The sequence below is a fragment of the Orussus abietinus genome, unplaced genomic scaffold (assembly GCF_000612105.2).
Source record: "Orussus abietinus isolate OABI.00-Male unplaced genomic scaffold, Oabi_2.0 scaffold66, whole genome shotgun sequence".
In the NCBI taxonomy this organism is placed as follows: Eukaryota; Metazoa; Arthropoda; class Insecta; order Hymenoptera; family Orussidae; genus Orussus; species Orussus abietinus.
Genome location: NW_019394234.1, coordinates 62725 through 77864, shown reverse-complemented (window position 1 = coordinate 77864; position 15140 = coordinate 62725). Strand labels below are relative to the sequence as shown.

Sequence of the window (15140 nt, the reverse complement as noted above, 5' to 3'; positions counted from 1 at the left end):
CAGCAGTATCGAATTGTATTGGGTATTGTACCAAATGGCATACTCCACCTGTCGTTTTCGTACAATAATTATAAAGAAATCCAAGTAAAACTCCAGCAATCCTCTGGATTCATGCTTTCTGGGGCCCTAATTGATTGCAGAGGGACCCCCTGCGCCATCTGTGATTTCCAGGTCAATTAAATTTCACTCCGAGAACTCGTATTCCCATCCTTTCAGCATAGAAGCGCATGCAACACTTTTTTTGCCTTTATCCCATTCAAATGCGAGTTTATCGATTACCAGACTGTTATAAATTGTAAAATTGTTCTGACCCTTTCGTTTCTCATATCAGAGCCTTCGATAATTGTATATTGATCGAAATATGAGAGCTCGACGCCATTTTGCTTCTGGTTTGGGCTGAGTTAAAAATATTATTTAAAAAAATCCACACTTTGAATGTGTCAGGACAATTCTTAGATGATCAGGAGTGATGTGTCAGAGTTTCGAACAGTTTGGTCTAATACCCTTAAAAAAAAGTGTTGTATTCGAGTCGACTGATTTGAAGGGGGTTTCACTTCACCTTAAAGCCTCTACACATTATGCGTGGTGCGTGATAAGCGATGCACGTGGTGCGCAAATAGCGCGTATGGATGTGTTCAAATTTGGTGCGTACCGGTGTTTGTCTTGGGGGAAAACTTGAAATGACTCAAAGCGATATTTAGGTTTGTCCGAATTAGCTGCACTTTTGCCCTTATTATCCAATTTCGCCAAGTTTGTCATTCGAGTTACCGGAAGTGACGACAAAGGCGGCCGTTCGGGTTAGGAATGCAATTGCGCTTCTTGGTAAAAAAGTCTAGCACCTTTCTGCCCTAGCCGTCTAATAGGTGCAAAGAGGGCAGGAAGGTATCATCTGTTATCGTACGGCATGAATATAGGTCCCGCCTGAACAAATTATTCGCCCTTTTCTCAATTTCCATTGAAACTAGTCAGTTACGCTCGTTCATCCTCAATCAGGGTCAGAAAGTGCAGCTAACACAGGGTGGATAGGTGATTCGTTAGTGATGCGTGGTGCGTGATGCGTCGTCCAATGCGATCTAAACATTCAGCATTAGTGGGATGAGTCCGCAATGAGCAAAGATCTATTCACTTTATAGAAGTAATGAAAGAGTACCCGTGCTCGTGGAACCCTCCGAGTAGAGATGAAAAGAATCGAAATGAGACCGAAGATGCGTTAACCCTTTCGTTACCTTGGACGAGATATCTCGCGACCCAATACTGGTTGATTAACGCTTTTGACGAGATATCTCGCGACCCGATACTGGCCGATTAACGCTTTTGACGAGATATCTCGCGACCCGATACTGGCCGATTAACGCTTTTGACGAGATATCTCGCGATCCAATACTGGCCGATTAACGCTTTTGACGAGATATCTCGCGAGCCGGTAGTAGCGGATTAACGCTTTTGACGATAATCTAGCTTTCTAGCACCAATATTTTGACATTCTAGATGAATATATTTTATAATTAATTCTATTCGTATAGCTAAAAGGAAGAAATAAATACAGCTACTACCGGATCGCGAGATATCTCGTCAAAAGCGTTGATCGGCTACTACCGGGTCGCGAGATATCTCGTCAAAAGCGTTGATCGGCCAGTATTGGGTCGCGAGATATCTCGTCCAAGGTAACGAAAAGGTTAAGAACAATTGCAGGCGAGTTGAAAGTCAGCTTTCATCTCGAAGAAGAAGGCCGATTTATTTTGCACGCACGGTCATTGTAAAGGAAAAATAAACCGGGAATTTCGACGCACCTGCACCCCACGCATCGCGAATCACGCACCACACACGGGAGTGGCCTCTTTAGCTACTTGGACGAAAAGCCTGTAGTAGAATCATTGGATCGTGTCCTTCGCGAGCACGCGGATTTTTACCGGGGCACTTTGTATAAAATAGCAAAATATTACCCCCCCAAAAAAAAGATGGAAAAAAAAAGAAAAAAAAAATGATATGCTAAAACGTAGGTAGCACGAATCCGAAGGAAACGGTACTCGATACAGTATTTTGTCCAGCTCTGCCGTGTGTGCAGCCACAGGTCCCGCCGTTACAGCTTGTAATGTGTTGTAATACGACATTATCAAACCTCGCTTCGTTTTTTGTTGGTCGGACACCGCGCTAGATTAAATATATATACTGTAACCCTCTACGGGATATCGCCGCGACTCGCGAATTCGCATTCGAAGTTACCCTGCGAAATCGCCCCAGAAGATAAGTAATCCCGTAAAGAGCCTATGTCGTATTGGTTGTGAAGATTACAGAAGAAGAGAAAGGGAGGAAAAAAAGGAACGAACAAAGGGTCGGAAAGAGGGAGGGAAAGAGATACGTAAGACGACTTGCGGATATATTTTTGTGCATATTCCCTTCCTTCCCCCTTCAAAACGCGGCGCATATTTTTACACATTCCCGGTAAACGGCAATTACAGCTGACAGATTGTACGCGACGATAACGGGATGACGCGATAACGCGATCTCGTTAAAGCGCGTGACCCGCCACTCGGGCAAACTCGCGATATTAGGTGGAAATTCACCGGACCAGTGGCAGGGACGTTTTGTAATTTTCACAACTGTTCCGTTTCGGGGTCGTTACCTTCGTCGTTCGTTACCTATCGCGCGTTAACGCGTTCAGTGCGACGTGTACCACCGATAATACGCGTTAACCTCGGCTGGTACACAGCGTGGCATGGAACGTGTTAACCCTTTCGTTACCTTGGACGAGATATCTCGCGACCCGGTAGTAGCCGATTAACGCTTTTGACGAGATATCTCGCGACCCGGTAGTAGCGGATTAACGCTTTTGACGATAATCTAGCTTTCTAGCAGTAATATTTCGACATTCTAGATGAATATATTTTATAACTAATTTTATTCGTATAGCTAAAAGGAAGAAATAAATACAGTTTTTATCCGTTAAGTCGCTACTACCGGATCGCGAGATATCTCGTCAAAAGCGTTAATCGGTCAGTATCGGGTCCCGAGATATCTCGTCCAAGGTAACGAAAGGGTTACCGAGACTCCTTGCGGGATTACTTTTCGGGATCCCGATCCTCTCGGTGGAGGGGGTCCTTAGGCGATAAGTTATCGCCCAAGCTTCGACGCCGCGACCTGTATCTCGCTGAACGGCGGACTAAAAAAAGGGAGCTTTCAAGCGACGAAACAAAAGATGTTCAAAAAAAAAATCACCGGAAAGGTTCTCCATTAGACAAAAAAGAATGGCTGTTGACACGAAATCCTAACGTTATTTTTATACTTCATTTGTACCGCGCGACGCAGATGTGTTTTATCTGGAAGTGCTGGAAACTCGTTGGCTTTATGCTTTTTGAGCGGACGGAGAAACAGTGCCGGATTTGTTGCCGCGACAAATGTGCGTAACAGGGCTGTTCCCGAAGGAACCGCCTTCGAAAACGCCCGCTATTGAGTATACTCATGCGTACATATATATATTTAAATATATATGTATACGTTCTCTAAATTGATAGGTACACACGCGGTGTGTTCACTTCGGGATTATTATTTAAATTGTGAAAACGGGTATTGTCAACCTACCTGACGGTTATTGATCGCTGTTATGTCATTGTAATTTCGTACAATAGGCATAAGCGGAACAAAAGAAAAGTCTAACGCAATGTGAGATTAATTATATTTACAAATTCTGCGCACCTCTGTTACGAATAAAAACTGGAAACTGAATCCTCAAATAAATCTATCTGAACCCAGCTGCCGAGTTCGTTATAATTCTACCCCTTTGTCGATTAAGGTGAAGTAAAACACGTCGAGGAACTTGATCGACGTCGATAAAGATTTTTCTAAATGCTTACTTTGCCGATGTTCGTTTTTATATTGACAGCTGTGTCGAATTATATTGAATATTGTAGAAAATGGCATACTCCACTTGTCGTTTTCGTACAATGAACATCAAGAAATCGAAGTAAAACTCGAGAAATCCTCTGGATTCATGCTTTCCGGGGCCCTAATTGACTGCAGAGGGACCCCTTGCGCCATCTGTGATTTCCAAGTAAATTAAACTTTCACTGCAAGACCTCGTATTACCATCATTTTGGCATAGAAGCGCATACAACACTTTTTTTGCCGTTATTCCGTTCAAATGCGAGTTTATCGATTACCAGAGTGTTCCAAATTGTCGTAAAATTGTCCTGACCCTTTAAATTCTCACATCAGAGCCTTCGATAATTGTATATTGATCAAAATATGAGAGCTCGACGCCATTTTGGTTCTGGTCTGGGCTGAGTTAATAAACTTTTATAAAAAATCCAAATTTTGAATGTGTCAGGACAATTCTTAGATGATCAAGAGTGATTTGTCAAAGTTTCGGACAGTTTGGTCCAATACCCTTAAAACTAAATGTTGTATTCGAATCGACTGATTTGAAGGGGGTTTCACTTCACCTTAAGCGATAAACTTTCTTGATGAACCGTCGAAAACGATACAAAAAGAAAAAGAAAATTATCTAAGGACGGTACAAATGCCTTCTATACAAAAAGTAGAGTAGCGAGTTGAGAGAAATCAGTCGCAATTAACGCGTACGTTAACGATGCTTCTTATGTCGGTCTTTTATCGGTGAAAGTCAAGGTAACTTACAATCATTTCAGTTATCGGATATTAAACATTGACAATGATTTTTATTACGCATAAAGTTGCGTGTAATCGATGCCAAGAAGTGAATTATTGGAAAAATTTTTATTTAGTTATCTCGTGTTAACGGTACACACCTCACTCGCGCAATTCATACTATACCAGTATTGTACATGGTACGATACACAGTATTTAGAGTAACAAGAGTACTCGCTTCAAAATTCATTCCCACCACATACACATTATCACGTATCCACGCCTTATGGAGGATACATGTTTTACATAGCATACGTCGCGATTACAATAATAACTGTGTACTCGATTACTCGTATGACGAAAAATACAAAACGACTAAAATAAATTAACGACATGGAGTCTTTGACGGGAGTTTGGAAATGCAAAACCCTCGGACAACGTCGCTGTCCGAGGAGAAGCCGATCGTCGTCGTTACAGACGTTTCTCTTCCCGGTCCTGTAAGACGCACCGATGATGTTGGAAATCTGGGGTAAATACGCGGCTCAATGGCGAGATTAACGGACAAGTTGAAGACTGAGATGCCAGTTTCCGTGACTAACTTAAATATAAGTCACCCACGCTCCGTCGCAAAACGTAACTTAGCCGAGCGACGACCACGTGTCAAACGTCGATCAGTCTTTTGCACCCTACACGACCCATCGCGCCTGGCGTATTAATTCTCCAAGGATTTGCCCGAAGGAAGCGGTTTTTTTTTCAGTCTAGAACGAACAAACTTATATGCTTCTCTGGAAATTAAAGTTCGTCCTTGAGATCGTCGTCTTCGCCACCCGTTGGCGGAACACCACCTGTCCCTTGATATAGCTTCGTTATGATAGGTTGGACGATATCAGCGAGCTCCTTCTTCTGTTTCTTGTACTCCTCCGGGTCGGTGTCCTGGTTATCCTCGAGCCACTTGATCTTTTCCTCGATAGCTTCCTCCATCTTTGCTTTATCGGCGTCGCTAACTTTAGCACCGAGCTTATCCTTGTCGGCCAGTTGGTTCTTAAGCGAGTACGCATACGATTCCAACTCGTTGCGCGCCTCGACGCGTTCCTTCAATTTCTTATCATCATCGGCGAACTTCTCAGCGTCTCTTATCATTCTTTCGATATCGTCCGGGGTGAGCCTGTTCTGGTCATTGGTGATTACGATTTTCTCTCGATTGCCAGTGCCCTTGTCCTCGGCGGATACCTGCAGGATACCATTCGCGTCGATTTCAAAGGTAACTTCAATTTGAGGAGTGCCTCGAGGTGCTGGTGGAATTCCAGTTAAGTCAAATTTGCCCAAAAGGTGGTTGTCCTTGGTCATCGGACGTTCTCCTTCGTACACCTGAATCGTCACGGTGTGCTGGTTATCGGAAGCCGTTGAGAAGATCTGAGATTTCTTTGTTGGGATTACGGTGTTCCTGAAAAATAAGGCATATGATTAGAATTGTCACATGATCAAACATGATTGGTACAATAATAATTAAAAGTGCACGGTAATTGAGGAATTATTGTTCGAGAAAAGCAGACTTTTAAAGTTAAGTAACAATAATTACCTTGGAATGAGTTTAGTCATGACTCCACCAACAGTTTCGATACCCATGGTAAGTGGGTTAACATCCAAGAGTACGATCGCATCGGTATCCTGTTCTCCGGAAAGAACTCCTGCTTGTACCGCAGCTCCGTATGCAACAGCCTCGTCAGGGTTGATACCCCTTGAAGGTTCTTTTCCGCCGAAGAATTCCTTAACCATTTGCTGAATCTTCGGAATTCTCGTCGATCCTCCTACCAGAACGATTTCGTCTACATCCTTAGGACTCATGTCGGCATCTTGGAGAACTTGCTTGACAGGTTTTGTTGTACTCTTGAAAAGATCCATGTTCAGCTCTTCGAACTTCGCTCGAGTTAAAGTCTCGGAGAAATCTTCACCCTCGAAGAAGGATTCAATCTCGATCTTCACCTATAACGGAGATAAATTATGGTTAATACATTTGTACATTGTTTCATCGACAGATTCGAGTTTTATCGCTCGTTGAAAAATTATAGTAAATATGATTTAAAAATATACCTGATGGCTGGAACTGAGGGCTCTCTTGGCCTTCTCTACTTCGCGACGCAGCTTTTGCACTGCCCTATTGTCCTTTCTGATGTCTTTGCCCTTCTTCTTCTTATAGAGCTTGATGAAGTGATCCATCACACGCTGGTCAAAATCTTCTCCTCCAAGGTGAGTGTCTCCATTTGTGGCAACAACTTCGAATACTCCATTGTCGATAGTGAGCAAACTGACGTCAAAAGTACCACCTCCCAAATCAAAGACGAGGACGTTCTTTTCTCCATCTTTCTTATCCAGACCATAGGCAATAGCTGCTGCAGTTGGTTCATTGATGATTCTCATGACGTTCAGTCCAGAGATTGTACCAGCATCTTTGGTTGCCTATAGTACAAATAAAAAATTAAGACATTTGAAAGCAATTCCATTTCCCTTAAAAACATATCCTTTTAAATCATTCTTACTTGTCTTTGGGCGTCGTTAAAGTATGCAGGTACAGTGACAACGGCATGAGTAACCTTCTTGCCTAGGTATGCCTCGGCAGTTTCCTTCATCTTACTCAGCACCATTGCAGAAATTTCTTCAGGGGTAAAAACTTTTTCTCCCTGAGAGGTTGCTACCTTGATGTTTGGTTTGCTGTTCTTTTCAATAACCTTAAAAGGGAAGAACTTCACGTCATGCTGAACCATACTGTCCGACCACTCACGACCAATGAGACGCTTTGCGTCGAAGATCGTGTTTTCTGGGTTTGTCGTCAGTTGGTTCTTTGCAGCATCTCCGATCAGTCTTTCTCCATCGGCAGTAAATGCCACATAAGATGGGGTAATTCTGTTGCCTTGGTCGTTTGCGATAATTTCAACACGCCCATTTTTGTAGACACCAACACTGTAAATGAATATGAATTTGATTAAATTATTTGAAATTACAATGGGTATCGTAAAAACGTTATAATCATATAATTACAACCATCATAGGGTTAGATACACAGTATTTGAGATATATACAAACTCTTTTGGTTGTCATAAAATCCTAATAAATTTGTACAATGCTAAATGGAAAATCGATTAAATGACTTACCATGAATATGTGGTACCCAAATCAATTCCTATAACTGTACCGATGTCTTCTTTTTCTTTCTTCTCCTCTTTGGCCGTTGCCAATACGGCAACCAAGCCTAACACCATCAGAGCAAATGCTCCCTTCATCTTTCCTGCTTCTTAGAAAACTTTACCTAGAAACACAGAAAATATCCCGTTATTTTCTGCAACATATGTCTGATATTTATCCAATTAACTATCATTATTAGGATGACCAAACAAAGAAACTTGGATAAAATAGAAGCCGGAAAGATACTTTATCAGATTCCATAGAATATTCTGGCTATCTAAAAATAATTTGGATATATTAGGGGACTTAACGGACTACCCTCTGCCCCCTTAAATACTTCACTAGGTACAAGGAATAATTGAAAAAATATGTAGTTATTGTTTAAATTAATTTTATGAAGACGTGTACAACCAATACCTCAATACCCAAGGAAATAGAATAACGAATACCGAACGTCTACAAGACAGTAACAAGCCACAGAGACAGATAACCGGCAAAATTCCTGAAAATCTGATGCACACGTCAATACACTGGGAAAAGATGTTGAAATATGAAAAATCTAAATGCAATTTACGCGATGCAGCGAGGTCAATGTCGGGAGATAAGAAGAATGAAGAAAGCACAGTTAAATGAACGCGTAAGGGAAAAAGACGAAGTACTTTTGTACGCTCCCTTTCTCAAAGTATCACTCGATGCCCGTTATTCTAATAAACATTGGTTATTAATGAAATTGGTATTTACCAAATGCGAAGGTATACTTGGAACGTCGTCTTCGTGAACACAGAACTACTCTCAATTACGAATATTCTCCTACACGTTCCAGAAGTGCCTGCAACCGACTGACTGGACACTGAATTCAGCGCCGAGATATTAACGGGAAAATTTCGTCGTGGCCTGCTGTGATTGGTCGCGCTACTTGTTCGAGACCGAGAAGCGGCGTTCTGATTGGTCGAAGGGGCTACAGTTGGCCGCCGCTGATTGGCCCACGTCTGAGCGTCGGCCTTCTTCTCGAATATTCGAGTACGCCTACCATTGGTCTAAACCCGGCTCCGTAACACGTGGATATTTTCTAGGGTTCTCGAAGAAAATTGATTTGCGCAACCTACGCCCAATACCCTGCTCCCACTTTACCGTTCGGGAGACCGGACTTAGGTTATGCAAATGAGAGTGACAAAGACGCAAAATACGGAAACATATGTGGGTCTCCCGGATACTTTTCTCTCTTGCCAGCGTCGGCTGTTGGCACGAGGTTGTCATCTTTTGCGATAAGTTGTAAGTTCCGATATACAGCGGTGATAAGGTCATCGCACTTATCGATTTTCAAATTTATTTCTTTTCTCGAAAACGATAGTTAACAGGTATCTATCGTACGCTTTATCGTACGTACTCGGTTATAATCGGATAAAGTGCACAATTTTGCGTTTTTAGATAGCTGAAAGATTGTCCAGATTCTGACGTTTCTTATGTATGAATTTATCGCGCACGCGTCATCGGGTACAGTTTGATACACACGACGTTAAAAATTCTAGAAGGATGTTGCCAGAAACCGTTGGTATACGTAGTGGGAGGTTCTGTCTAACGGGATGGAAGTGACGAAACGTGTTACGAGTTTTCATAGGGTACAGTTTCATTCTCTTCTACCTTTCGCATAACTACATTGAAAAAAATGTTATTTCGATAAGAGTGTTAATACCTCAAAATAATTAAGTACTGGCCAGTACTGTAACCAATATATGTTGTATATTCGTACATGCGTCATTGCACGCTTGTTTACATAAAAGCACGGTATTTGTTTATGCAAAAGTAATGAAAAGAATGAAAGGTGCAATGTATTTAAACATTTAGAGCACTTAATTGTACCCTTACAACATAATAAACCATTTACCTATTATTATACATGATAATTTGATATAATCATTTATGCATATATTATTCCTATTCCCTTTGCTATTTAATTAAATAAATATACTACAAAATGTCTATAATGAGGTTCTATGATCGATCAATATTTACTTTTTGGTTTTAACATTTCTAAAATTAAAGGTGCAAAATATGTTATTATGCAATCTGCTCCAGCTCTTCGCATTGATAACAATACTTCATGTAACACATTTTCTAAATTGATAGCCCCATTATTAGCACCATGATAAAGCATTGCATATTCTCCGGAAACCTGGTATACGAACATTGGGTATTCTGGATGAGCATCTTTCGTATGCCTAAGTACGTCTAAATATGCTAATCCTGGTTTTACTATAAGCATATCAGCACCTTCTGCAACATCTCTGGCCTTTAATGAAGATATAAATTAAAGGAAACAATAAATAAAACATATTGATTTAACTATATCTGAAATAAAGCTTTACCGCTGCTCGACTCGCTAATCCGTTACTGCCTGGTGGAAGCTGATAGCATTTACGGTCTCCAAATTGTGGGGCTGATTTTGAGGCATCTCGGAAAGGACCATAAAATCCAGATGCAAATTTAACAGCATAAGATAACACTGCAACCTTGTTTGAAAATCCTTCAGCAGCTAAACCTTTCTTAATTTTACCAATTCTACCGTCCATCATATCTGAAGGTGCTATAATGTGTGCTCCTATAACAGTTTACTGTCCCATAAATAAATAATCACATGTCAAAAATGTAAATTAGTACTATTACTTATCATGCTCTGAGTTCGTTAGTTCTTCTTTTCTTACCAGCTTTAGCATATGCAACCGCTATTTCAGCTATTCGTTTGATGCTGGCCTCGTTATTTATACTGCCATCCATATTTAAAATACCACAGTGCCCATGAATCGTGTAAGGGCAAAGACATACATCGCAAGCTATTACGAGATCAGGAAACGACTGTCTTAATTTTGGTACAACTTGGACAATTGGATTCTGTGGACTGTCAGCATTACTACCGAATCCATCCTATAATAAATTACAACTTATGCCCATATTTTATTGTACGCATAATATATCAATAATAGAAAAAATTACCTTCTCTAAATGATTTGGAACTCCAAATAGCAGCACAGACCGTAATCCTTTAGCAACAAGAGGCTTTAATATAATTTTCAACTGATTAATTCCATAACGATATACTCCTGGCATACTAGCAATTGGATCCTTTGCATCAGGTTCATCTCTACAAAAACATATCTTTTTCTATTTACTCCATAAACAAAATTCTATAATTTCATCATAAATGGCAACATAATAATTCATATTCAATTTTTTAAATGTAGGTGAAAAGCTAAGACTCATTTTATAAATAAATAACTCCTAAAGAGGAGTATACAACCGCTACTCAATTCTAAAATGAAATCCAATTAATGAAACGTATAACTTTCACTTTTTTTAAACTCTTCCGTTAAGCAGTTTTAATGTTATGTGTAATAAGGCTACGATGGATTAAAAATGAAAATATCCACTATATTTATATTTCGGTGACATAATGTTGCAGATAAATAATTATGCCAATGAGAAGAGGCATAAAATATCTTTATCTTAAGATTACGTGATCGTAAAGAAATGAAATAGTTGAATCGCGTTCCTTAAAAGGTTATGTCGCATACTTACAAGACGAAAATAGGGTACATCAGATTATCTGCTGTAATTTCCACATTTGGAGATTGCCATTGTCTCAAGAGAGGATGAAAAATTCCACTGTGGAGAATATGCCTTGCCTCAACTTCAGTCATTGTTGATTCTCGAATTCTTTCTTAAATAACTTTTCACCTGAAGTTTCAACCACAAGTTCTCTGTGACTCAGCTGAACTCAATTCTGAAAAGCGACGATTCATCGTCACTGTTGAGAAAGTTGCCATTCACCTTAATGACAAAAAGTTCTTTCCGCGTAGCATATTTAATACTGTTCTTAAATCGAAATTTAACTTCATCTGCCGCGTCAGCGCATAGGATATTTTTAATACTTTTCCGAGACATTTCTTAAAGAAGAAATTCATAAACAATGACAACTTTATCATACGATAAATTTTGTTTGCATTTTTCCATAATAGGAGCATGTATTACGATTGTCAGTAAGGAAAATTAAATTGTAATAATCAGCTGCAAAAATTATTAAAATGTGCTGTAATAACGCATGATGCAATGTCATGCTGATTCTTCATTAACGCACCGAAAATTCTACTCAAGTAATGGTAAAGGATATTAATATTTCAGTAAAAATATACATATGTAACAATAAAACATTTTTCTCGAGAAAATTTGAATCCGAAACGAAGTGTTCATTCAGAATATTGATTTTTATTAAATGCGTCCTCGCGTCGATTATACGCAAATTAGCATTGAAATTTAAAACTTGTCTGTTGCCGCCATTTATATATTAAGGCTATTTCACACAGTATTTGCGACATAAGCGTCAAATGCAAACCTGTAATTTTATATTTCGTATAAATACTTGTTGCGATATATTTTCTTTAATTTCGGAAAACTTGATTACGTTGTTAAACACTGAATGTACTTTGACTGCGTTATCAGACATCTGGCAGTAATATTGACGTTTAAATACTAACTTCAAAACTCCCACAGAAGTTTTCTCAATTACATTAGAAACTTTTCTCTATCGGTGACAAATGTAGTAGAGAGAATATAAGAGAAGGCAGGGGAAAGGCAATATTATGTTACAAACTTATTTAAAGATGTGTAGCTTGAAAATGTAGTTTTACAGTGGAATAGAGTAAACTATGAATTCAATGACTGTAAACTTCACAAATACATAGAAAAGCACACATTATCTTCAATAATGACCGAAAAAAGATAAAACCTCTCTAACAATTATGAACCAAACGCAAGACTAAGTGCGGTCGAATGGAACTCAGACCTATATAGCATTTCCTTGAACCACTTTAGATATCAAATACTACGAACTATCTTGCCTTCAATGATGTAATCGCATTAGGATTCATTTGCGTTTGTAATTAATTATTTTAACAAGAGGGTATGTCTAAGGAGCGGTTACTAGAATTTTTGAAAACTTTCATATCACCAAAAATGTATTTGGCACGAAACTGTACTGAATTTCTTGATAGAAGCGTCCTTGTCTTACAAGTTTTTAGCATTAGTGCAAGAGAGACAGCCTGGTCTCTCGAAGAATTAAGTGGGAGAGTAAATTAGGTTATGTACAGTATAGTGTGTTCGAAAACTTTCCGTTGGGTATCTCACGATTCTATCTGTCTTTCATGATCAAAAGAAGTATATGTGAGAGAGAAAAGGATAAGATGCTGCCGCAAACTACTCCAAGGTAAGTTTAGGAACGCTCTCGTGTCATCGGATGCGTAGTGTCGTCTGCTGGCGACTTGCGTTGCAGTCGGAGCGCACCGAATTCAAGCGAGCAAGCGACGCAGCGATGGCTGACTTTATTCGCGGGAGATTAAACCGGCTTGTCGAGACGCGCGATATTAACGCAAAGAAAGATATTCTAACAAAAGTGAAGATTAAACTCGAGACCGTACATCAACGAGAAATCCAGGAAGTGGCAAGAAATTTTGATCTTCTTCAACTGTTTTGTCAGCTAACCTCAAACGATAGGTAAGTATGATGACTAAGGAAATTATTAATTTTATTAATGTCATTTAAATTCAAATTTTAAAGTTGAACTATTTCAATAGTAAATAAGTTGCAATTGTTACTGAAATTGTTCAACGTAAAGATCTCCAAAAAGTCCACTAGTTTTATTTTTAAATCCATTTACTTTTGATCAAAACATTCAGGTCAGTTTATTTTTAGGGAAGTCGTTGAACGGACATGTGATGTTTTGAATTCTTTCATCGGTGCATTGGATGCCGGAGAGGTTCACCAACGTTACCCAGCCGCATTCTGCCGATGTATAACTCACAGTGACTCGGTCGTTAAAACCGTTGTATTGAAAGAAATGCTGCGCACTGTCTCCGATCCATCCGGAGTGTCGCAATTGCTTAAAGATTCCGAGATGTTGTATACGATAGCTGAAACCATTGGTGAAGAAGATTTAGAGATTGCTCAGTTGGCATTAGAAATTATAAAAAAAGTTGGAGAAACTCCAGAAGGTTTAAAAACTCTGTACTCTGGACAATTGTTAAGAGTATTCGGGAGGTTATTGGCAAAAAATGATACCTTTAGCTTTAGAATCTATGAGTTTATTATAGCTGTATCAATGAAATCTAAGGAAGCCCTAGAAGCTTCTGCTCAATCAGGATTATTGTACAGTTTATTATTAGTTTTAGATAACGAGGATGTACTTCTTCAACTTAATGCCTTAGAACTTCTTACTCAATTAGCGTTAACGTCAGATGGACTAGACTATTTAGAGTCACAGAACGTTTTGAGTAAACTTTCAGAGAAAATAGTGAGTGCCAATGAAAATCCTCTCTCAAATCTTTTGATTCCTGGTCTTATGAAATTCTTTGGAAAGGTTACTAGATATAAGCCTAACGAGATTTTGTCGAAATATCCAGCTGTTGTAACTGCATTATTCGAGGTATTGAATAGCGAAGACGTAATAATTTTATCGGATGCGCTTGATACATTAGGACACATATGTTCAAATGTTGAAGGAAAATATGCATTAGAATCGTTCGGCGATTGCATGCCTAATGCAATCAAAAAAATCTCGGAGCTCATTCGAGATTCACCTGCAGAATTGAGAATTTGTGCTCTGAATTGTCTTACTTTGATTCTTGATGTTAAGAAACCTGAGCAAGATAACAGAATCCTAACGGTCACCAAATCGTGGTTTGATTTACTTGGAGAGGATCCCCTTGACATCATAATTCCTCTCTGTAGACAACCGTTCTCAGATATTCGACAGGCGAGTCTTGAAGTGTTAGCTGTAATAGCGTCGCAAACCTGGGGACAAGAATGCATAGCTGGTTACCCAGGACTTACGGAGTTCCTGCTGGACAGGAACACTGAAACATATAAAGAATGCAAGGAAATCAAATATGGAATAATAAAGTCTTTATCGCAAGCTGAGCCAGACATTTTCGATGCAAACACTATGCAGAGGTTTGCACAGTTTATTTCCGAAGGACCATTTTTTGTGGAGACAGATGTCAGCGTTACCACCGAGGGTGCTGTGTGATAAGCAGTTACTATTTTGTCACTAAACCTACTTCTGAACCACTTATATTTGCGATTATGAAGCCTACATACCTACAAAATGGACATTAATTTATGATTTGTGGAATTCGATATGAAAAGTGTAATTTAATTCACGTAGTATTTTTAAATAAACTAAAAATATATCGTTGACCATGGTGATGTAAACATAAAATAAATTCTTATTTACATGAATCACAAGTTCTGCTGTCCACTCGCTACCACTTTTCGCGAACAATAATTCTATAGATAATAGAGTACGTATA

At 39.3% G+C, this 15140-nt stretch overlaps 2 protein-coding genes across 7 annotated transcripts; one reads left to right on the top strand and one right to left on the bottom strand.

The window, feature by feature from the left end:
* Positions 1-4653: 4653 nt before the first annotated feature.
* Positions 4654-13620, bottom strand: LOC105699677 (heat shock 70 kDa protein cognate 3). Of its 6 annotated transcripts, XM_012424887.2 has the most exons (11): positions 12312-12561; positions 11356-11560; positions 10774-10921; positions 10485-10704; positions 10149-10381; positions 9847-10072; positions 7753-7849; positions 7140-7560; positions 6694-7059; positions 6182-6585; positions 4654-6046 (listed from the first exon to the last, which is right to left on the bottom strand). In XM_012424887.2, the coding sequence occupies exons 2-11, from the start codon at positions 11475-11477 to the stop codon at positions 5395-5397; spliced, it is 2889 nt and encodes a 962-aa protein (XP_012280310.1). In that variant the 5' UTR covers positions 11478-11560; positions 12312-12561; the 3' UTR covers positions 4654-5394. The 6 variants fall into 6 exon arrangements, with proteins under 6 accessions (XP_012280310.1, XP_012280267.1, XP_012280292.1 ...); XM_012424844.1 differs by lacking the exons at positions 9847-10072; positions 10149-10381; positions 10485-10704; ... (1 more) ...; positions 11356-11560; positions 12312-12561 and adding an exon at positions 8524-8652 and having other exon boundaries at positions 7753-7906; XM_012424869.2 differs by lacking the exons at positions 4654-6046; positions 6182-6585; positions 6694-7059; ... (1 more) ...; positions 7753-7849; positions 12312-12561 and adding an exon at positions 13490-13620 and having other exon boundaries at positions 9392-10072.
* Positions 13094-15069, top strand: LOC105699702 (26S proteasome non-ATPase regulatory subunit 5). The gene is made up of 2 exons (XM_012424901.1): positions 13094-13326; positions 13525-15069. The coding sequence occupies exons 1-2, from the start codon at positions 13145-13147 to the stop codon at positions 14855-14857; spliced, it is 1515 nt and encodes a 504-aa protein (XP_012280324.1). The 5' UTR covers positions 13094-13144; the 3' UTR covers positions 14858-15069.
* The last annotated feature ends 71 nt before the right edge of the window (positions 15070-15140 follow it).